Source organism: Cyanistes caeruleus, chromosome 34 (assembly GCF_971803275.1).
Source record: "Cyanistes caeruleus chromosome 34, bCyaCae1.hap1.1, whole genome shotgun sequence".
Classification (NCBI taxonomy): domain Eukaryota; kingdom Metazoa; phylum Chordata; class Aves; order Passeriformes; family Paridae; genus Cyanistes; species Cyanistes caeruleus.
In genome coordinates this window covers 2,090,313-2,112,739 of record NC_141735.1, presented here as the reverse complement: position 1 = coordinate 2,112,739, position 22,427 = coordinate 2,090,313, and the positions used below count along the sequence as shown (strand labels likewise).

The window sequence follows — 22,427 nt, the reverse complement described above, 5'->3', positions numbered from 1 at the left end:
AAATTTCCCCCAAAATTCCCAAATTTCCCCCAAAATTCCCCAATTTCCCGACCAAATTCCCCAATTTCCCCCAAAATTCCCAAATTTCCCCCAAAATTCCCCCAAAATTCCCCAATTTCCCCCCAAATTCCCCAAATTCCCCCCAAATTCCCCAAATTCCCCCCCAAATTCCCCAAATTTCTCCCAAAATTCCCCAAAAATTCCCAAATTTCCCCCCCAAATTCCCCAAATTCCCCAAATTTCTCCCAAAATTCCCCAATTTCTCCCCAAATTCCCCAAATTTCTCCCAAAATTCCCCAAAAATTCCCAAATTTCCCCCCCAAATTCCCCAAATTCCCCCCAAATTCCCCAATTTTCTCCCAAATTCCCAAAAAATTCCCCAATTTCTCCCAAAATTCCCAAAAAATTCCCAAATTTTCCCCTCAAAATTCCCCAATTTCCCCCAAATTCCCCAAATTTCCCCCAAAATTCCCCCAAAATTCCCCAATTTCCCCCCAAATTTCCCAAATTTCCCCCCCAAATTCCCCAAATTCCCCAAATTTCCCGCAAAATTCCCCAAATTTCTCCCAAAATTCCCCCAAAAATTGCCCAATTTCCCCCAAATTTCCCCGAAAATTCCCCCCAAATTCCCCAAATTCCCCAATTTCCCCCCAAATTCCCCAATTTCCCCCGAATTTGCCCCGAACGCTCACTCTGGGCGGCCTGGAAGGATTTGAACTTGACGGGCTCCACGTAGGTGACCAGGGTGGACATGGCCTCGGTGGCCGTCACCTCGCTGCCCGCCGTGCCCTGCACCCCAAAAACACAAATGGGGCACCCCAAAAAACCCCAAAAATCACAAAAACACAAATGGAGCGCCCCAAAAAACACAAAAATCACAAAAAAACCCCAAAAAAACCCCAATGGAGCGCCCCAAAAACCCCAAAAATCACAAAAAACCCCAATGGAGCACCCCAAATAACCCAAAAATCCCCAAAAATCCCCAAAAAACCCCAAAAAACCCCAAAAAACCCCAAAAAACCCCAATGGGGCACCCCAAAAAACACAAAAACCCAAAAAAACCCCAATGGAGCGCCCCAAAAACCCCAAAAACACAAATGGGGCGCCCCAAAAACCCAAAAATCCCAAAACCACAATGGAGCACCCCAAAAACCCCAAAAAACCCCAAAAAACCCCAATGGAGCACCCCAAAAAACCCCAAAAATCACAAAAACACAAATGGAGCGCCCCAAAAAACACAAAAATCACAGAAACACAATGGGGCACCCCAAAAAACACAAAAAACCCCAAAAAAACCCCAAAAACACAATGGAGCACCCCAAAAAACCCAAAAACCCCAAAAACACAATGGGGCACCCCAAAAACCCAAAAACCCCAAAAACACAATGGGGCACCCCAAAAAACCCCAAAAACCCTAAAAACCCAAAAAACCCCAAAAAACCCCAAAAAACACAATGGGGCACCCCAAAAAACCCAAAAATCATAAAAAACCCCAAAACCACAAATGGAGCGCCCCAAAAAATCCAAAAAACCCAAAAACCCCCAAAAACCCAAAAAAACCCAAAACCACAATGGGGCACCCCAAAAATCCCCAAAAACCCCAAAAAACCCCAATGGAGCACCCCAAAAAACCCCAAAAACCACAAAAAAACCCAAAAAACCCTGAAATGGGACCCCAAAAACCCCAATGGAGCACCCCAAAAAACCCAAAAATCACAAAAAACCCCAATGGAGCGCCCCAAAAACCCCAAAAACCCAAAATGGGACCCCAAAAACCCAAAATAGGACCCCAAAAGCCCCAAAAACACCAAATGAAACCCCAAAAACCCGAAATGGGACCCCAAAAACCCCGAAAACTTCACCCAGAAACGTGAAAACCCCAAAATTCCTCCTGGGAACCCCAAAATTCCACCTGGGAACCCCAAAATTCCTCCTGGGAACCCCAAATTCCTCCTGGGAACCCCAAAATTCCACCTGGGAACCCCAAATTCCCACCTGGGAACCCCAAATTCCACCTGGGAACCCCAAATTCCACCTGGGAACCCCAAATTCCCTCCTGGGAACCCCAAAATTCCCTCTGGGAACCCCAAAATTCCTCCTGGGAACCCCAAATTCCACCTGGGAACCCCAAATTCCTCCTGGAAACCCCAAATTCCCTCTGGGAACCCCAAAATTCCTCCTGGGAACCCCAAAATTCCACCTGGAAACCCCAAAATTCCCTCTGGGAACCCCAAAATTCCCTCCTGGGAACCCCAAATTCCACCAGGGAACCCCAAAATTCCTCCTGGGAACCCCAAAATTCCACCTGGAAACCCCAAAATTCCCTCTGGGAACCCCAAAATTCCCTCCTGGGAACCCCAAATTCCACCAGGGAACCCCAAAATTCCTCCTGGGAACCCCAAATTCCCACCTGGGAACCCCAAAATTCCCTCTGGGAACCCCAAAATTCCACCTGGGAACCCCAAAATTCCTCCTGGGAACCCCAAAATCCCTCTGGGAACCCCAAATTCCACCTGGGAACCCCAAAATTCCACCTGGGAACCCCAAATTCCACCTGGGAACCCCAAAATTCCCACCTGGGAACCCCAAAATTCCACCTGGGAACCCCAAAATTCCCACCTGGGAACCCCAAAATTCCACCTGGGAACCCCAAATTCCACCTGGGAACCCCAAATTCCCTCTGGGAACCCCAAAATTCCCTCTGGGAACCCCAAATTCCTCCTGGGAACCCCAAAATTCCCTCTGGGAACCCCAAAATTCCACCTGGGAACCCCAAAATTCCACCTGGGAACCCCAAATTCCACCTGGGAACCCCAAAATTCCCACCTGGGAACCCCAAAATTCCACCTGGGAACCCCAAAATTCCCACCTGGGAACCCCAAAATTCCACCTGGGAACCCCAAATTCCACCTGGGAACCCCAAATTCCCTCTGGGAACCCCAAAATTCCCTCTGGGAACCCCAAATTCCACCTGGGAACCCCAAAATTCCTTCTGGGAACCCCAAATTCCACCTGGGAACCCCAAATTCCACCTGGGGATGGTGAAACGCCCCAAAATCAGCCCAGGAACCCAAACCCCCCCAAAACCGCCCCAAATTTGGGCCCCAAAATCGCCCCAAATCGCCCCAAACCTCGTCGGTCGTCGGCTTCTTCATCTCCAGGGGCTCCTCCTCTTCCTCCTCCTCGCTCTCGGCCTCGCGCTCTGGGGGACCCCAAAACAGCCCAAAATCGCCCCAAAATCACCCAAAACAGCCCAAAACAGCCCAAAATAGCCCAAAATATCCCAAAATCACCCCAAAACAGCCCAAAACAGCCCAAAACAGCCCAAAATCACCCCAAAACAGCCCAAAACAGCCCAAAACAGCCCAAAATCACCCCAAAACAGCCCAAAATCGCCCCAAAATCACCCCAAAACAGCCCAAAATCGCCCCAGAATCACCCAAAACAGCCCAAAACAGCCCAAAACAGCCCAAAATCGCCCCAAAATCACCCCAAAACAGCCCAAATCACCCCAAAATCACCCCAAAACAGCCCAAAATCACCCCAAAATCACCCCAAAACAGCCCAAATCACCCCAAATATCCCAAAATCACCCCAAAACAGCCCAAAATCACCCCAAAATCACCCAAAACAGCCCAAAATCACCCCAAAATCACCCCAAAACAGCCCAAAAATCACCCCAAAATCACCCCAAAACAGCCCAAAATCACCCCAAAATCACCCAAAACAGCCCAAAATCACCCCAAAATCACCCAAAACAGCCCAAATCACCCCAAAATCACCCCAAAACAGCCCAAAATCACCCAAAATCGCCCCAAAATCACCCAAAATATCCCAAAATCGCCCCAAAACAGCCCAAAACAGCCCAAAATCACCCCAAAATCACCCAAAACAGCCCAAAACAGCCCAAAATCACCCCAAAACCGCCCAAAATCGCCCCAAAACAGCCCAAATATCCCAAAATCGCCCCAAAACAGCCCAAAACAGCCCAAAATCGCCCCAAATATCCCAAAATCACCCCAAATCAACCCAAAACATCCCAAAATCACCTCAAAACACCCAAAACCACCCCAAAAATCCCAAAATCCCCCAAAATCACCCCAAAACAGCCCAAAATCGCCCCAAAATCACCCCAAAACAACCCAAAATCACCCGAAAACAGCCCAAATATCTCAAAATCACCCCAAAATCGCCCCAAAATCACCCCAAAAAAGCCCTGAAACAGCCCAAAATCACCCCAAAACAGCCCAAAATCCCCCAAAATCACCCCAAAATCACCCCAAAACAACCCCAAAACAGCCCCAAAACAGCCCAAATATCCCAAAATCGCCCCAAAATCACCCCAAATCAACCCAAATAACCCAAAATCACCTCAAAACTGCCCAAAACCACCCCAAATATCCCAAAATCACCCCAAAACAACCTCAAATAGCCCAAAATTGCCCCAAAATCACCCCAAATATCCCAAAATCACCCCAAATATCCAAAAACAGCCCCAAAACAACCCCAAAATCACCCCAAAAACCCAAAATCGCCCCAAAATCGCCCCAAATAACCCCAAATTTTCAGGGTGTTTTTGGGGTGTTTCTGAGAGTGGTTTTTGGGGTGTTTTTGGGTTATTTGGATTGGTTTGGGGGTGTTTTAGGGGGTGTTTTGGGGTGTCTTGGGGGTGTTTTGGGGGTGGTTTTTGGGAGGTTTTGGGGGTGGTTTTGGGGTATTTTTGGGGGTGTTTTTAGGTTGCTTTGGGGGTTGTTTTTGGGGTGTTTTTGGGCTGTTTTTGGGCAGGTTTGGGGGTGTTTTGGGGTGATTTTGGGGTGTTTTGGGGCATTTAGTGTGTTTATGGGGAATTTTTGGGGTGTTTTGGGGATGTTTTTTGTGGGTGTTTTGGGGGGTGATTTTGGGGTATTTTGGGGGTGTTTATGGGGTGTTTTGGCGTGTTTTGGGGGTGTTTTTGGGGTGTTTTGGGGATGTTTTTGGGGTGTTTTTGGGTGTTTTGGGGGATATTTTTGGGGGTGTTTTCCGGGTGTTTTTCGGGGTGATTTGAGGGCATTTTGGGGTATTTTTGGGGTGTTTTGGGGATGTTTTTGGGGTGTTTTTAAGGTGTTTTTGGGTTATTTGGATTGGTTTGGGGGTGTTTTAGGGGGTGTTTTGGGGTGTCTTGGGGGTGTTTTGGGGGTGGTTTTTGGGTATTTTTGGGGGTGTTTTGGGGTATTTTTGGGGGTGTTTTTAGGTTGCTTTGGGGGTTGTTTTTGGGGTGTTTTGGGGCTGATTTCGGGGTGTTTTGGGGTGTTTTGGGGGTGTTTTGTGGCATTTAGTGTGTTTACGGGGTGTTTTTGGGGTATTTCGGGGGTATTTTGGGGTGATTTTGGGGTGGTTTTTGGGGTGTTTTTGGGTTGCTTTGGGGGTGTTTTTGGGGTTTTTTTGGGGGTGTTTTTGGGAGGTTTTTGGGTTGTTTCTGGGTGTTTTGGGGGTGTTTTTGGGATGTTTTGGGGATGTTTTGGGGTTGCTTTGGGGGTGTTTTTGGGGTGTTTCAGGGTGTTTTTGGGGTGTTTTTGGGGTGTTTCAGGGTGTTTTTGGGGCTGTTTGGGGGTGTTTTTGGGGTGTTTTTTGGGGCTGTTTCAGGGTGTTTTCAGGGTGTTTTTGGGGCTGTTTCAGGATGCTTTCGGGGTGTTTTTTGGGGGTGTTTCAGGGTGTTTTTGGGGCTGTTTCAGGGTGTTTTTGGGGTGTTTTCTGGGGCTGTTTCAGGGTGTTTTTGGGGCTGTTTCAGGGTGTTTTTGGGGTGTTTTCTGGGGCTGTTTCAGGGTGTTTTTGGGGCTGTTTCAGGGTGTTTTTGGGGTGTTTTTGGGGCTGTTTCAGGGTGTTTTTGGGGTGTTTTTTGGGGCTGTTTCAGGGTGTTTTTTGGGCTGTTTCAGGGTGTTTTTGGGGTGTTTTCTGGGGCTGTTCCTGGGTGTTTTTGGGGTGTTTTTTGGGGCTGTTTCGGGCTGTTTTTGGGGTGTTTTTTGGGGCTGTTCCTGGGTGTTTTTGGGGTGTTTTTTGGGGCTGTTTCAGGGTGTTTTTTGGGGCTGTTTCAGGGTGTTTTTGGGGTGTTTTTTGGGGCTGTTTCTGGGGTTACCGCTGGTTTTGGGGCGCGGCGGGGCCCCTCCCGGGCGCCGTTTCTTGTTCTTGATGAGGATCCGGCCCAGCAGCTCCTGGGGGCTGGGCAGGGGCACTCCCGGCTCCAGCTGCACCAAAAACACCCCAAATCACCCCAAAATCCCCCCAAACCCCCCCAGAACCCCCCAGAACCCCCCAGAACCCCCCGAACCCACCGGGTATTTCTCCAGGGGCTCCGTCAGCAGCGCGGCCCCGAAGATGCTGCGGCAGTACTCGGCCATCTTCGCCTGCTGCCGCGCCCTGCGGGGGATCGGGCGCTGGGGGCGCCGGGAAACCCCAAAATCCACCCCAAAACCCAAAAAAACCACCCCGAAAACCCCCAAAACCACCCCGAAAACCCAAAAAAACCACCCCGAAACCCAAAAAAACCACCCCGAAACCCCCTCAAAAACACCCCAAAACCCAAAAAAAACACCCCGAAACCCAAAAAAAACACCCCGAAACCCAAAAAAACCACCCCGAAAACCCCCAAAAACCACCCCAAAACCCAAAAAAACCACCCCAAAAACCCCCAAAACCACCCCAAAAACCACCCCAAAACCCAAAAAAACCACCCCAAAAACCACCAAAAACCACCCTGAAAACCCCAAAAACCACCCCAAAAACCACCCCAAAAACCACCCAAAACACCCTGAAAACCCCCAAAAACCACCCCAAAACCCAAAAAAACCACCCCAAAAAACCCCCAAAAACACCCCGAAAACCCAAAAAAGCACCCCGAAAACCCAAAAAAGCACCCGGAAAACCCCAAAACTGCTCTGAAAACCCCAAAAACTGCCCCCAAAACCACCCAAAAAAACCCAAAAACCCCCCAAACCCCAAAAAAACCACCCCAAAACCCCCCAAAACCACCCTGAAAACCCCAAAAACCACCCCAAAAACACCCTGAAAACCCCAAAAAACACCCCGAAAACCCAAAAAACTGCTCTGAAAACCCGAAAATCACCCCAAAACCTCCAAAATCACACCAGAAACCTCAAAATCACCCCCAAAAAACCCCAGAACTGCTCTAGGAACCCCAAAATCACCCCAAAAACCCCAAAACCCCCCCAAACCACCACAAAAACCCCAAAAAAGCACCCGAAAACCCCAAAAACTGCTCTGGAAACCCTAAAATCACCCCAAAACCTCCAAAATCACCCCAAAAAACCCCAAATCACTCCAGAAACCTCAAAATCACCCCAAAAAAACCCAGAACTACTCTAGGAACCCCAAAATCACCCAAAAAAACCCAAAACCCCCAAAAACCCCCCAAAAACCCCAAAAAACACCCCAAAACCCCCCAAAACCACCAAAAGTACTCCAAAACCCCCAAAATCACCCCAAAACCCCCCAAAAACACCCCAAAAACTCCCAAAATCACCCCCAAAACCCCAAAAGCTGCTCCAGGAACCCCAAAAACACCCAAAAACACCCCAAAAAACCCAAAATCACCCCAAAAACCCCAGAACCACCCCAAAACTCCCAAAATCACCCCAAAAACCCCCAAAACCACCCCAAAAACCCCCAAAACCACCCCAAAACACCCCAAAATCACCCCAAAAACCCCAGAACCACCCCAAAAACCCCAAAAACACCCCAAAACTCCCAAAACCACCCCAAAACTCCCAAAATCACCCCAAAACTCCCAAAATCACCCCAAAAACCCCAGAACCACCCCAAAACCCCCAGGGGATCCTCCCCGAACCCCAAAATCCCCGGACTGGGGGGGAAAAGGGATTTGGGGTGACCCCAAAAAGGGTTTGGGGGTTCCTGGGGGGGTTTTGGGGTTTTTGGGGTTCCCGAGGTGTTCCAGGGGGGGATTTTGGGGTCCCCGGGGGTTTTGGGGTCCCTGGGGGGGGGGTTGGGGTTCCTGGGAGGGGTTTTGGGGTCCCCAGGGGGTTTTGGGGTCCCTGGGGGGGGGTTGGGGTTCCTGGGAGGGGTTTTGGGGTCCCCGGGATGTTCCAAGGGGGGGATTTTGGGGTTCCAGGGGGGGATTTTGGGGTTCCTGGGGGGGTTTTGAAGGATTTGGGGTCCCCAAGGTGTTCCTGGAGGGGTTTTGGGGTCCCGGGGTGTTTTTGGGGGGGTTTTGGGGTCCCCAGGGTGTTTTTGGGGGGGTTTGGGGTTTTTGGGGTCCCCAGGGTGTTTTAGGGGTGTTTTTGGGGGAGTTTTGGGGTCCCCGGGGTGTTTTTTGGGGTGTTTTTGGGGGGGGGTTTGGGGATTTTGGGATCCCCGGGGTGTTTTTGGGGGGATTTGGGGGGGTTTGGGGTTTTTGGGGGGATTTGGGGGATTTTGGGGTCCCCAGGGTGTTTTTGGGGGTTTTTGGGGGGATTTTGGGGTCCCCGGGGTGTTTTTGGGGCTGTTTTTGGGGGGTTTTTGGGGGTGTTTGGGGTTTCTGGGGGTGTTTTTGGGGGGATTTTGGGGGATTTTGGGGTCCCCAGGGTGTTTTTGGGGGTGTTTTTGGGGGTGTTTGGGGTTTTTGGGGGTGTTTTTGGGGGTTTTTGTGGGATTTTGGGGTCCCCAGGGTGTTTTTGGGGGGATTTTGGGGTCCCCAGGGTGTTTTTGGGGTGGTTTTTGGGGGATTTTGGGGTCCCCGGGGTGTTTTTGGGGGGATTTTGGGGGATTTTGGGGTCCCCAGGGTGTTTTTGGGGGATTTTGGGGTCCCCGGGGTGTTTTTTGGGGTGTTTTTGGGGGATTTTGGGGGATTTTGGGGTCCCCGGGGTGTTTTTTGGGGTGTTTTTGGGGGATTTTGGGGGATTTTGGGGTCCCCAGGGTGTTTTTGGGGGATTTTGGGGTCCCCAGGGTGTTTTTGGGTGTTTTTGGGGGATTTTGGGGGATTTTGGGGTCCCCAGGGTGTTTTTTGGGGTGTTTTTGGGGGGTTTGGGGGGGTTTTGGGGTCCCCAGGGTGTTTTTTGGGGTGTTTTTGGGGGATTTTGGGGTCCCCAGGGTGTTTTTGGGGGATTTTGGGGTCCCCAGGGTGTTTTTTGGGGTGTTTTTGGGGGATTTTGGGGTCCCCAGGGTGTTTTTGGGGGATTTTGGGGTCCCCAGGGTGTTTTTGGGGGATTTTGGGGTCCCCAGGGTGTTTTTTGGGGTGTTTTTGGGGGATTTGGGGCTCACGACTCCACGTGGTTCTCGAAGCTCAGGATCACCGGGAACGGCGACGTCTTGAAGGCGCTTTCGGCGATGGCCTCGATCACCTCCTGCGGGAGCGGGGTCAGGGGGGCACAAAGGGACCCCGAAACCCCCGGAACCGACCCCAAAAACCAAAAAACCGACCCCAAAAACCCAAAAACCCGACCCCAAAACCCAAAAAACCGACCCCAAAACCCAAAAAAATGACCCCAAAACCCCAAAAAACACAAAAACTGACCCCAAAACTCCAAAACCCCCTAAAACCGACCTCAAAACACCAAAAACCCCCAAACCGACCCAAAAACCCCAAAACCCGACCCCAAAACCGACCCCAAAACCCCAAAAAACTCCAAAAACCGACCCCAAAACCCCTAAAACTGACCCCAAAACTCTAAAACCCCCTAAAACCGACCTCAAAACCTGACCCCAAAACACCAAAACCGACCCCAAAACACCAAAAACGGGCCCCAAAACCCAAAAAACCGACCCCAAAACCCCAAAAACCCCAAAACCGACCCCAAAACCCCAAAACCCGACCCCAAAACCCAAAAACTGACCCCAAAACCCCAAAAAACCCCAAAAACCGACCCCAAAACTCCAAAACCCGCTAAAACCGACCTCAAAACCTGACCCCAAAACACCAAAACCGACCCCAAAACCCAAAAAACCGATCCCAAAAACCCCAAAAACCCCAAAACCGACCCAAAAACCCCAAACCCGACCCCAAAAACCCCAAAAAATGACCCCATAACCCCAAAAAACTCCAAAAACCGACCCCAAAACTCAAAAACTGACCCCAAAACACCAAAACCTGCTAAAACCGACCTAAAACCCTGACCCCAAAACCCCGAAACTGACCCCAAAAACCCCAAAAACCCCAAAACCGACCCAAAAACCCCAAAACCCGACCCCAAAACCCAAAAACTGTCCCCAAAAGCCCAAAAACCGACCCCAAAAACCCCAAAAACCCCCAAACCGACCCCAAAACCCAAAACCTGACCCCAAAACCCCAAAAACGGACCCCAAGCCCCCAAAAAACCCCAAAAACTGACCCCAAACACCAAAAACGGACCCCTAAACCCAAAAAAAACTCCAAAAACCGACCCCAAAACACCAAAACCCGCTAAAACCGACCTCAAAACCTGACCCCAAAACACCAAAACCGACCCCAGAACCCCAAAAACGGACCCCAAACCCCCAAAAAACCCCAAAAACTGACCCCAAAACCCAAAAACTGACACCAAACCCCCTAAAACTGACCCCAAAACCCAAGAAACTCCAAAATCGACCCAAAAACCCCAAAACCCGACCCCAAAAACTGACCCCAAAACCCAAAAAAACCCCAAAAACCGACCCCAAAACTCCAAAACCGACCCCAAAACCCCAAAAACGGATCCCAAACCCCCAAAAAACCCCAAAAATGGACCCCAAAACACCAAAAACCGACACCAAAACCGACCCCAAAACCCCAAAAACTCCAAAAACTGACCCCAAAACCCCAAAAACGGACCCCAAACACCAAAAAAACCCCACAAAAGTATCCAGAAACCCCCAAATCACCAAAAACCGACCCCAAAACCGACCCCAAAACCGACCCCAAAACCCCAAAAACTCCAAAAACCGACCCCAAAACCCCAAAAACGGACCCCAAACACCAAAAAAACCCCACAAAAGTACCCAGAAACCCCCAAATCACCAAAAACCGACCCCAAAACCGACCCCAAAACCGACCCCAAAACCCCAAAACTGACCCCAAAACTCCCTAAAACCGACCTCAAAACCTGACCCCAAAACCCCGAAACCGACCCCAAAACCCCAAAAAACCCCTAAAACCGACCCCAAAACCCCAAAAAAAACCCAAAACCACCCAGAAAACCCCCAAAACTGACCCTAAAAACCCCAAGAAACACAAAACCCCCAAAACTGACCCCAAAAACCCCAAAAAACCCAAAACCGACCCCAAAACCCCAAAACCGACCCCAAAAACCCCAAACCCGACCAGGGCAGTTTTTGGGGTTTTGGGGTCGGTTTTTTGGGGTTTTTTGGGGTTTTTTGGGATTTTTGGGGTCGGTTTTGGGGTTTTTGGGGTTTTTGGGGTTTTTTGGGGTTTTTGGGTCAGTTTTGGGGGTTTTCCGGGTGGTTTTGGGGTTTTTTGGGGTTTTGGGGTCTGTTTTTTGGGGGTTTTGGGGTCGGTTTTGGGTTTTTTGGGGTTTTTGGGTCAGTTTTGGGGGTCTTCCGGGTGGTTTTGGGGTTTTTTGGGGGTTTGGGGTCGGTATTTTGGGGTTTTTTTGGGATTTGGGGTCGATTCTTGGGGTTTTGGGGTCGGATTTGGGGTTTTGAGGTCGGTTTTGGGGTCGGTCTTGGGGTTCTGGGGTTGATTTTGGGGCGGTTTTGGGTCAGTTTTTGGGCAGTTTTTGGGCAGATTTGGGATTCTGGGGTCGGTTTTGGGGTTTTGGGGTCGGTTTTGGGGTTCCAGGGCAGTTTTGGGGCAGTTTTAGGGCAGTTTTTGGGCAGTTTTGGGGTTTTGGCGTCGGTTTTGGGGCAGTTTTGGGGCAGTTTTGGGGTTCTGGGGTCGGTTTTGGGGTGGTTTTGGGTCAGTTTTTGGGTTTTGGGGTTGGATTTGGGGTTTTGAGGTCGGTTTTGGGGTTGATTTTAGGGTTCTTGGGTCGGTTTGGGGGTTTTTGGGGCAGTTTTGGGGTTTTGGGGTCGGATTTGGGGCGGTTTTGGGGTTCTGGGGTCAGTTTTGGGGCGGTTTGGGGTTTTGGGCCGGTTTTGGGGCGGTTTTGGGTCAGTTTTTGGGTTTTGGGGTTGGATTTGGGGTTTTGGGGTCAGTTTTGGGGTTCTGGGGTCGGTTTTGGGGTTCTGGGTCAGTTTTGGGGTTTTGGGGTCAGTTTTGGGGTTCTGGGGTCGGATTTGGGGCTTTGGGGTCGGTTTTGGGGTTTTGGGGCAGTTTTGGGTCAGTTTTTGGGGCATTTTGGGTCAGTTTTGGGGCGGTTTTGGGGCGGTTTTGGGTCAGTTTGGGTCAGTTTGGGGTCAGTTTGGGTCAGTTTGGGGTCAGTTTGGGGTCAGTTTGGGTCAGTTGGGGTCAGTTTGGGTCAGTTTGGGGTCAGTTTGCGTCAGTTTGGGTCAGTTTGGGGTCAGTTTGCGTCAGTTTGGGTCAGTTTGGGTCAGTTTGGGGTCAGTTTGGGGTCAGTTTGGGTCAGTTTGGGGTCAGTTGGGGTCAGTTTGGGTCAGTTTGGGTCAGTTTGGGTCAGTTTGGGTCAGTTTGGGTCAGTTCGGGGTCAGTTTGGGTCAGTTTGGGGTCAGTTGGGGTCAGTTTGGGGTCAGTTTGGGGTCAGTTTGGGTCAGTTTGGGGTCAGTTTGGGTCAGTTTGGGTCAGTTTGGGGTCAGTTGGGGTCAGTTTGGGTCAGTTTGGGGTCAGTTTGGGTCAGTTTGGGGTCAGTTTGGGTCAGTTTGGGTCAGTTTGGGGTCAGTTTGGGGTCGGTTTTGGGCGGTTTTGGGGCCGGTTTTGGGTCAGTTTTTGGGGCATTTTGGGGCAGTTTCGGGGCGGTTTTGCTTCAGCTTTGGGTCGGTTTTGGGGTGGTTTTGGGGCTGTTTTGGGTCAGTTTGGATCAGTTTTTGGGCGGTTTTGGGTCGGGTTTGGGTCAGTTTGGGGTCAGTTTGGGTCAGTTTGGGTCAGTTTGGGTCAGTTTGGGTCAGTTTGGGTCAGTTTGGGTCGGGTTTGGGGTCAGTTTGGGGTCAGTTTGGGGTCAGTTTTGGGCCGTTTTTGGGCGGTTTTGGGGCCGTTTTTGGGTTGGTTTTGGGTCGGTTTTGGGTCGGTTTTGGGTCAGTTTTGGGGTGGTTTTGGTCCGTTTTTGGGCGATTTTGGGGTGGTTTTGGGGCCGTTTTTGGGCGGTTTTGGGGCGGTTTTGGGTCAGTTTTGGGGCGGTTTTGGGGCCGTTTTTGGGCGGTTTTTGGGCGGTTTTGGGTCAGTTTTGGGGCGGTTTTGGGGCCGTTTTTGGGCGGTTTTAGGTCTGTTTTGGGTCGGTTTTGGGTCAGTTTTGGGTCAGTTTTGGGTCGGTTTTGGGTCGGTTTTTGGGCCGTTTCGGGGCGGTTTCGGGGCCGTTCCGGCTGACCTTGAAGGGCACCTCGGTGGTCATGGTGAAGCCGTGGGTGACCAGCGGCTCCTCGTCAGGCGGCCGGCCCTGCCAACAGTCGAGCTCCACGCAGCGACAGCCGCTCAGCAGCACCTGCCGGTACATCTCGGCCGACGACAGCCCCGTCAGCTGCCCCGCTGCCACAGCAGCCGTCAGGAGAGCCGGGAGACCCCGAAAACACCCAGAAACACCCCAAAAACACCCCAAAACACCCCAGAAACACCCCAAAAACACACAGAAACACCCCAAAAACACCCCAAAAACACCCAGAAACACCCCAAAACAACCCAAAAAACCCAGAAACACCCCAAAAACACACAGAAACACCCAAAAACACCCAAAAACACCCCAAAAACACGCCAAAAACACCCCAAAAACACCCCAAAAACACCCCAAAAAACCCCAGAAACACCCCAAAAACACATAAAAACACCCCAAAACACCCCAAAAACACCCCAAAAACACCCAAAAACACCCCAAAAACACCCCAAAAACACCATCCTCACCCCGTCAGCTGCCCCGCTGGGACAGCAGCCATCAGGAGAGCCGGGAGACCCCGAAAACACCCAGAAACACCCCAAAAACACCCAGAAACACCCCAAAAACACCCCAAAACACCCCAAAACACCCAAAAACACCCAAAAACACCCCAAAACACCCCAAAAACACCCTGAAACACCCCAAAAACACCCCAAAACACCCCAAAAACACCCCAAAAACACCCAAAAACACCCAAAAACACCCCAAAAACACCCCAAAACCACCCAAAAACACCCAAAAACACCCCGAAACACCCCAAAAACAGCATCCTCACCCCAAAACCCCGGCCCCGCACCCCAAAACACGTCAGGAGCGGGGCTTTTGGGGTGTTTGGGGGGCGGTTTTGGGGGGTTTGGGTGTAGTTTTGAGGTGTTTTGGGCTGTGATTTTGGGGTGTTTTTGGGGTGTTTTGGGGTGTTTTGGGGTGTTTCAGGTACCTGTCAGGCAGGTGTTGTGTGAGAAGTTTGGGGTGCAGTTTGGGCTGTGATTTTGGGGTGTTTTGGGGTGTTTTTGGGGTGTTTGGGGTACCTGTCAGGTAGGTGTTGTGCGAGGAGTTGATGAAGTAGCTGCTCAGGGGCTGGCTCATGTCCTGGTGCAGCTGCAGCGTCTCGGGGGGGACGATCCCGTTCTCGTCCCCGCCCAGGTACCGGCAGAACCCCTCCAGGGACAGCTGGCCTGGCCCCAAAAACACCCAAAATCACCCCAAAATCATCCCCAAAATCATCCCCAAAATCATCCCAAAATCACCCCAAAATCACCCCAAAATCATCCCCAGAACCCCTCCAGGGACAGCTGGCCTGGCCCCAAAAACACCCAAAATCACCCCAAAATGAACCCAAAATCACCCCAAAATCATCCCTAAAATCAACCCAAAATTATCCCCAAAATCATCCCCAAAATCATCCCTAAAATCATCCCAAAATCACCCCAAAATCATCCCCAGAACCCCTCCAGGGACAGCTGGCCTGGGCCCAAAAACACCCAAAATCACCCCAAAATGAACCCCAAATTATCCCAAAATCACCCCAAAATCATCCCAAAATCACCCCAAAATCATCCCTAAAATCACCCCAAAATCACCCCAAAATCATCCCCAAAATCATCCCCAGAACCCCTCCAGGGACAGCTGGCCTGGCCCCAAAAACACCCAAAATCACCCCAAAATAACCCCAAAATCACCCCCAAATCATCCCCAAAATCACCCCAAAATTATCCCAAAATTATCCCAAAATCATCCCTAAAATCAACCCAAAATCATCCCCAAATCATCCCAAATCAATCCCCAAAATCACCCCAAAATCACCCCAAAATCACCCCAAAATCATCCCAAAATCACCCCAAAATCACCCCAAAATCATCCCCAGAACCCCTCCAGGGACAGCTGGCCTGGCCCCAAAAACACCCAAAATCACCCCAAAATTATCCCAAAATCATCCCCAAAATCACCCCAAATCATCCCAAATCAATCCCCAAAATCATCCCCAAAATCACCCCAAAATCACCCCAAAATCATCCCCAGAACCCCTCCAGGGACAGCTGGCCTGGACCCAAAAACACCCAAAATCACCCCAAAATTATCCCAAAATCACCCCAAAATCATCCCAAAATCACCCCAAAATCACCCCAAAATCATCCCAAAATCATCCCCAGAACCCCTCCAGGGACAGCTGGCCTGGCCCCAAAAACACCCAAAATCACCCCAAAATGAACCCAAAATTATCCCAAAATCACCCCCAAAATCATCCCAAAATCATCCCCAAAATCATCCCAAAATTACCCCAAAATCACCCCCAAAATCATCCCTAAAATCATCCCAAAATCACCCCAAAATCCCCAAAAATCTCCAAAAATCTCCAAAAATCTCCAAAAATCCCCAAAAATCCCCCAAAATCCCCCAAAATCCCCCAAAATATCCCTCAAAATCCCTAAAAATCCCCAAAAATCCTCCAAAATCTCCAAAAATCTCCAAAAATCCCCAAAAATCCCCTAAAATCCCCCAAAATCCCCAAAATCCCCCAATAAATTCCCAAAAATCAAAAAAAATCCCAAAAAACATCCCCCCAAATCCCCAAAAATCTCCAAAAATCCCCAAAAATCCCCCAAAATCCCCAAAATCCCCCCAAAAATCCCTCTAAAACCCCCAAAAATCCCATAAAATCCAAAAAATTCCCAAAAATCCCAAAAAAATCCCCAAAATTCACCCAAAATCCCCCAAAAATCCAAAAATCTCCCTCAAAAAAAACCCCCCAAAAAATAAAAAAAAATCCCCCAAAAAATCCCAAAAATCAAAAAAAATCCCCCAAAAATAAAAAAATCCCCAAAAATCTCAAAAAAACCCCCTAAAAAATCCCAAAAAATTCCCCATTTAAAAAAAAATCCCCAAAAAATCCCAAAATCCCCCAAATCCCCCAAAGTGTGGAATGTTCCGGAATTCCCGCGCTGGCGGAAGCTGGGGCTGGGCTCGTAGCGCTCGATCAGGGCCTGGGTGCCCCAAAATCCCCCAAAATCCCCCAAAATCCCCCAAAATCCCAAGAAATTCCCAAAAAATTCCCAAAATTCACCCAAAATCCCCCAAAAATAAAAAAAAATCCTAAAAAATCCCCCAAATATAAAAAAAAATCCCCCAAAAATAAAAAAAAATCCCCAAAATTCCCAAAAAAAAATCCCAAAAAATCCCAAAAAATCCCCAAAATCCCCCAAAGTGTGGAATGTTCCGGAATTCCCGCGCTGGCGGAAGCTGGGGCTGGGCTCGTAGCGCTCGATCAGGGCCTGGGCGCCCCAAAATCCCCCAAAATCCCAAAAATCCCCAAAAATCCCTCTAAAATCCCTCTAAAATACAAAAAAATCCCTCTAAAACCCCAAAAATTCCCCAAAAAAATCCCCAAAATTCACCCAAAATTCCCCCAAAATCCAAAAAAATCCCTCAAAAAAATCCCCCAAAAAATCCCAAAAACTCCCCCCAAAACCCCCCCAAAAATCCTAAAAAATCCCCCAAAAAATCCCCCAAAAAATCCCAAAAATCCAAAAAAATCCCCCAAAAATCCCTCAAAAATAAAAAAAATCCCAAAAAAATCCCTAAAAATCCCCAAAATTCCAAAAAAATCCCCCAAAAATAAAAAAAAATCCCTGAAAAAAATCACCCAAAAAATCCAAAAAAATCCCCCCAAAATGCCCCCAAAAAATCCCCAAAAATCTCCAAAAAATCCCCCCAAAATCCCTAAAAATTCCCAAAAATTCCCAAAAAATCCCCCCAAAAATCCCAAAAAATCCCACAAAAATCAAAAAAAATCCCCAAAAAATCCCCAAAATTCCCCCAAATCCCTGAAAGTGTGGAATGTTCCAGAATTCCCGCGCTGGCGGAAGCTGGGGCTGGGCTCGTAGCGCTCGATCAGGGCCTGGGTGCCCCAAAATCCCAAAAAATCCCAAAAAATCCCCAAAAATCCCAAAAAAATCCCCAAAAATCCCCCAAAATCCCAAAAAATCCCAAAAATCCCCTCTAAAATCCCCAAAAAATCCCTCTAAAACCCCAAAAAATCCCAAAAAATCCCCAAAAATCAAAAAAAATCCCCCAAAAAATCCCCAAAAATTCACCCAAAATCCCCCAAAAATCAAAAAAAAAATCCCAAAAAAATCCCAAAAAATCCCCCAAAATCCCAAAAAATCCCCCAAAATCCCAAAAAAAATCCCCCAAAATCCCCCAAAATCCCAAAAAATCCCCAAAAATCCCCCAAATCCCCCAAAGTGTGGAATGTTCCGGAATTACCGCGCTGGCGGAAGCTGGGGCTGGGCTCGTAGCGCTCGATCAGGGCCTGGGCGCCGTCGGGGCCGAGCGGGGGGAACAGAATCTCGTTGAGTCTGGGGTCTCTCTGCCGGGAATTGACGAAATCCCGAAGCTGCTCCCGGCTGACGTACGGCTTCCCCGCGGCGCCGCTGGAAAACGGCAAAAACGACCCAAAATCAGCTCGGAAACACAAAAATCAAACCAAAATCAGCTCAGAAACGGCCCAAAACACCCCAAAATCAGCTCAGAAATCAAAAAATCAACCCCAAAATCAGCAGGGAAATCAAAAAATCAACCCAAAATCAGCTCAGAAACACAAAAAAACACCCCAAAATCAGCTCAGAAACGGCACAAAACGACCCAAGATCAGCTCGGAAATCAAAAAATCAACCCAAAATCAGCAGGGAAATGGCACAAAACGACCCAAAATCAGCTCGGAAACACAAAAATCACCCCAAAATCAGCTCAGAAACGGCACAAAACGACCCAAAATCAGCTCAGAAATCAAAAAATCAACCCAAAATCAGCTCAGAAACGGCACAAAACGACCCAAAATCAGCTCGGAAATCAAAAAATCAACCCAAAATCAGCTCGGAAATCAAAATATCAACCCAAAATCAGCTCAGAAATGGCACAAAACGACCCAAAATCAGCAGGGAAATCAAAAAATCAACCCAAAATCAGCAGGGAAATCAAAAAATCAACCCAAAATCAGCACAGAAACACAAAACACCCCAAAATCAGCTCAGAAACACAAAACACCCCAAAATCAGCAGGGAAATCAAAAAATCAACCCAAAATCAGCTCAGAAATGGCACAAAACGACCCAAAATCAGCTCAGAAACACAAAAAACACCCCAAAATCAGCTCAGAAACACAAAAACACCCCAAAATCAGCAGAGAAAACCCCAAATTTGACCCAAAACCCCAAATTTTCCCCAAAAAATCCCAAACTTGCCACCAAAACCCCAAATTTTCTCCCCAAAACTCCAAATTTTCCATCAAAATCCAAAATTTCCCCCCCAAAACCCCAAATTTTCCCCCAAAAAATCCCAAATTTTCCCCCCAAAAACCCCAAATCGAGCCCCAAAATCCCAAATTTCCCCCCAAATCCCAAATTTTCTCCCCAAAACTCTCAAATTTTCCCCCAAAAAATCCAAAATTTCCCCAAAATTCCGACTTTTCCCCCCAAAATTCCCAATTTTCCTCCCAAAATTCCGAGTTTTTCCCCCAAAATTCTGGGTTTCCCCCCAAAATTCCAAGTTTTCCCCCAAAAATTCCCAATTTTCCCCCCAAAATCCCAAATTTCTCCCCCACAAAATCCCAAATTTTTCCCAAAATCCCAAATTTTCCCCCCAAAATCCCAAATTTTCCCCCACAAAATCCGGAATTTCCCCCCAAATCCCCAAATTCCCCCCCCAAATCCGGGATTTTCCCCCAAAATTCCGAATTTTCCCCCCTAACCCCAAATTTTCCCCCAAAATCCGGAATTTCCCCTAAAAAAATCCCAAATTTTCCCTCTTAAAATCCCAAATTTTTCCCAAAATCCCAAATTTCCCCCAAAACCCCAAATTTTTCCCCAATACTCCAAATTTTCCCCCAAAAATCCCAAATCTTCCCCCCAAAATCCCAAATTTTCCCCCAAATCCCAAATTTTCTCCACGAAACTCTCAAATTTTCCCCCAAAAATCCCAAATTTCCCCAAAATTCTGAGTTTTTCTCCCAGAATTCCAAATTCCCCCAAAAATTCCCAATTTTCCCCCCAAAATTCTGAATTTTCCCCCAAAATTCTGGGTTTCCCCCCAAAATTCCAAGTTTTCCCCCCAAAATTCCGAATTTTCCCCCCAAAAATCCCAAATTTCTCCCCCAAAAATCCCAAATTTTCCCCCCAAATCCCAAATTTTCCCCAAAATTCTGGCTTTTCCCCCCGAATTCCGAGTTTTCCCCCCCGAATTCTGAGTTTTCCCCCCAAAAATCCCAAATTTTCCACAAATCCCAAGTTTTCTCCCCAAAACTCTCAATTTTTCCCCCCAAAATCCCCAATTTTCCCCAAAATTCCGAATTTTCCCCCAAAATTCCGGGTTTCCCCCCAAAATTCTGAGTTTTCCCCCCAAAATTCCAAATTTTCCCCCCAAAATTCCAAGTTTTCCCCCAAAAATTCCCAATTTTCCCCCAAAAATTCTGAATTTTCCCCCAAAATTCTGGGTTTCCCCCCAAAATTCCAAGTTTTCCCCCCAAAATTCCGAATTTTCCCCCCAAAAATCCCAAATTTCTCCCCCAAAAATCCCAAATTTTTCCCAAAATCCCAAATTTTCCCCCCAAAATCCCAAATTTTCCCCAAAATTCTGGCTTTTCCCCCCGAATTCCGAGTTTTCCCCCCCGAATTCTGAGTTTTCCCCCCAAAATCCCAAATTTTCCCCCCAAAAATCCCAAATTTTCCACAAATCCCAAGTTTTCTCCCCAAAACTCTCAATTTTTCCTCCCAAAATCCCCAATTTTCCCCAAAATTCCGAGTTTTCCCCAAAAATTCTGAGTTTTCCCCAAAATTCTGAGTTTTCCCCCCAAAATCCCAAATTTTTCCCAAAATTCTGAGTTTTCCCCCAAAATTCTGACTTTCCCCCCAAAATTCCCAATTTTCCTCCCAAAATTCCGAGTTTTCCCCCAAAAATCCCAAATTTTCCCCCAAAAATCCCAAATCTTCCCCCCAAAATCCCAAATCGACCCCCAAAATCCCAAATTTTCCCCAAAATTCCGAGTTTTCCCCCCAAAATCCCAAATTTTCCCCCAAAATTCCCAAATTTTTTCCCCCAAAATTCCCAAATTTTCCCCTAAAAATTCCCAATTTTCCCCAAAATTCCCAAATTTTCCCCCAAAAATTCCCAATTTTCCCCAAAATTCTGAGTTTTCCCCCCAAAATCCCAAATTTTCCCCCAAAATTCCCAATTTTTCCCCCAAAATTCCCAATTTTTCCCCCAAAATTCCCAAATTTCCCCCCAAAATCCCAAATTTTTCCCAAAATCCCAAATTTCCCCCGAATTCCAGCTTTTCCCCCCAGAATTCCGAGTTTTTCCCCCCGAATCCCAAATTTTCCCCCCAAAATCCCAAATTTTCCCCAAAACTCCGAGTTTTTCCCCCAGAATCCCAAATTTTCCCCCCCGAATCCCAAATTTTCCCCAAAATTCCGAATTATCCCCCCAAAATCCCAAATTTTCCCCCCCAAAATTCCAAATTTTTCCCCAAAATCCCAAATTTTCCCCCCAAAATTCCGAGTTTTCCCCCAAAATCCCGAATTTTCCCCCAAAATTCCCAAATTTTCCCCCCAAAATTCCCAATTTTCCCCAAAATTCCAAATTTTCCCCCAAAATCCCAAATTTTCCCCCCAAAATCCCAAATTTCCCCCCGAATTCCGAGTTTTCCCCCAGAATTCCGAATTCTCCCCCAAAATTCTGAATTTTCCCCAAAATTCTCAAATTTTCCCCCAAAATTCCGAGTTTTCCCCCCAAAATTCTGGCTTTTCTGCCCAAAATTCCGAGTTTTCCCCCAGAATCCCAATTTTTTCCCAAAATCCCAAATTTTCCCCAAAATTCTGGCTTTTCCCCCCGAATTCTGACTTTTCCCCCCAAAATTTCGAATTTTCCCCCCAAAAATCCCAAATTTCCCCCCAAAATCCCAAATTTTCCCCAAAATTCCGAGTTTCCCCCCAAAATTCCGATTTTTCCCCCAGAACTCTGAATTTTCCCCCAAAAATCCCAAATTTTCCCCCAAAAATCCCAAATTTTCCCCCAAATTCTGAGTTTTCCCCCCAGAATTCTGAATGTTCCCCCCAAAAATCCCAAATTTTTCCCTAAATCCCAAATTTCCACCTGAATTCCGACTTTTCCCCCCAAAACTCCGAGTTTTTCCCCCCGAATCCCAAATTTTCCCTCCCGAATCCCAAATTTTCCCCAAAATTCCGAATTATCCCCCCAAAATCCCAAATTTCCCCCCCAAAATTCTGAATTTTCCCCCAAAAAATCCCAAATTTTCCCCCAAAAATTCCCAATTTTTCCCCCCAAAATCCCAAATTTTCCCCCCAAATCCCAAATTTTCCCCCCAAAATCCCAAATTTTCCCCCCAAAATCCCAGATTTCCCCCCAAATCCCGAGTTTCCCGCACATCTCCAGCAGGATTTTGTCCAGCTCCGGCCTCAGGCAGAGTTTGCTCAGGAATCGCCGGAAAGTCTCGAACGGGAACAGCTCCAGGGGGATGGCGGCGCCCTGGGGACCCCAAAAACACCCCAAAAACACCCCAAAGTCAACCCAAAAATATCTCAAAAATATCCCAAAAACACCCCAAAATCAACCCAAAAATATCCCAAATATATCCCAAAAACACCCCAAAAACACCCCAAAATCAACCCAAAAACACCCCAAAAATCAACCCAAAAACACCCCAAAATTATCCCAAAAATATCCCAAAATCAACCCAAAAACACCCCAACGTCAACCCAAAGTTATCCCAAAAATATCCCAAAAACACCCCAAAATCAACCCAAAAACACCCAAAAATATCCCAAAAACACCCAAAAATCAACCCAAAATCAATCCAAAAATATCCCAAAAACACCCCAAAAAACACCCCAAAATCAACCCCAAATCAACCCCAAATCAACCCAAAATCAACCCAAAATCAACCCGAAATTATCCCAAAAACACCCCAGAAACACCC

At 48.0% G+C, this 22,427-nt stretch overlaps 1 protein-coding gene across 1 annotated transcript in view; it reads right to left on the bottom strand.

The window, feature by feature from the left end:
• The window catches only part of LOC147647791 (1-phosphatidylinositol 4,5-bisphosphate phosphodiesterase beta-3-like), an 87,866-nt gene that overhangs the window by 42,800 nt on the left and 22,639 nt on the right, over positions 1-22,427 (bottom strand). Inside the window, exons 8-16 of the mRNA XM_086870881.1 lie at positions 21,876-21,976; positions 17,703-17,869; positions 14,468-14,614; positions 13,380-13,537; positions 9,250-9,332; positions 6,309-6,393; positions 6,113-6,221; positions 3,132-3,202; positions 693-789 (exon numbers count right to left, since the gene is read on the bottom strand). Coding sequence (XP_086727007.1) covers positions 693-789; positions 3,132-3,202; positions 6,113-6,221; positions 6,309-6,393; positions 9,250-9,332; positions 13,380-13,537; positions 14,468-14,614; positions 17,703-17,869; positions 21,876-21,976 — 1,018 coding nt within the window. The remainder of the gene's footprint in view (positions 1-692; positions 790-3,131; positions 3,203-6,112; positions 6,222-6,308; positions 6,394-9,249; positions 9,333-13,379; positions 13,538-14,467; positions 14,615-17,702; positions 17,870-21,875; positions 21,977-22,427) is intronic.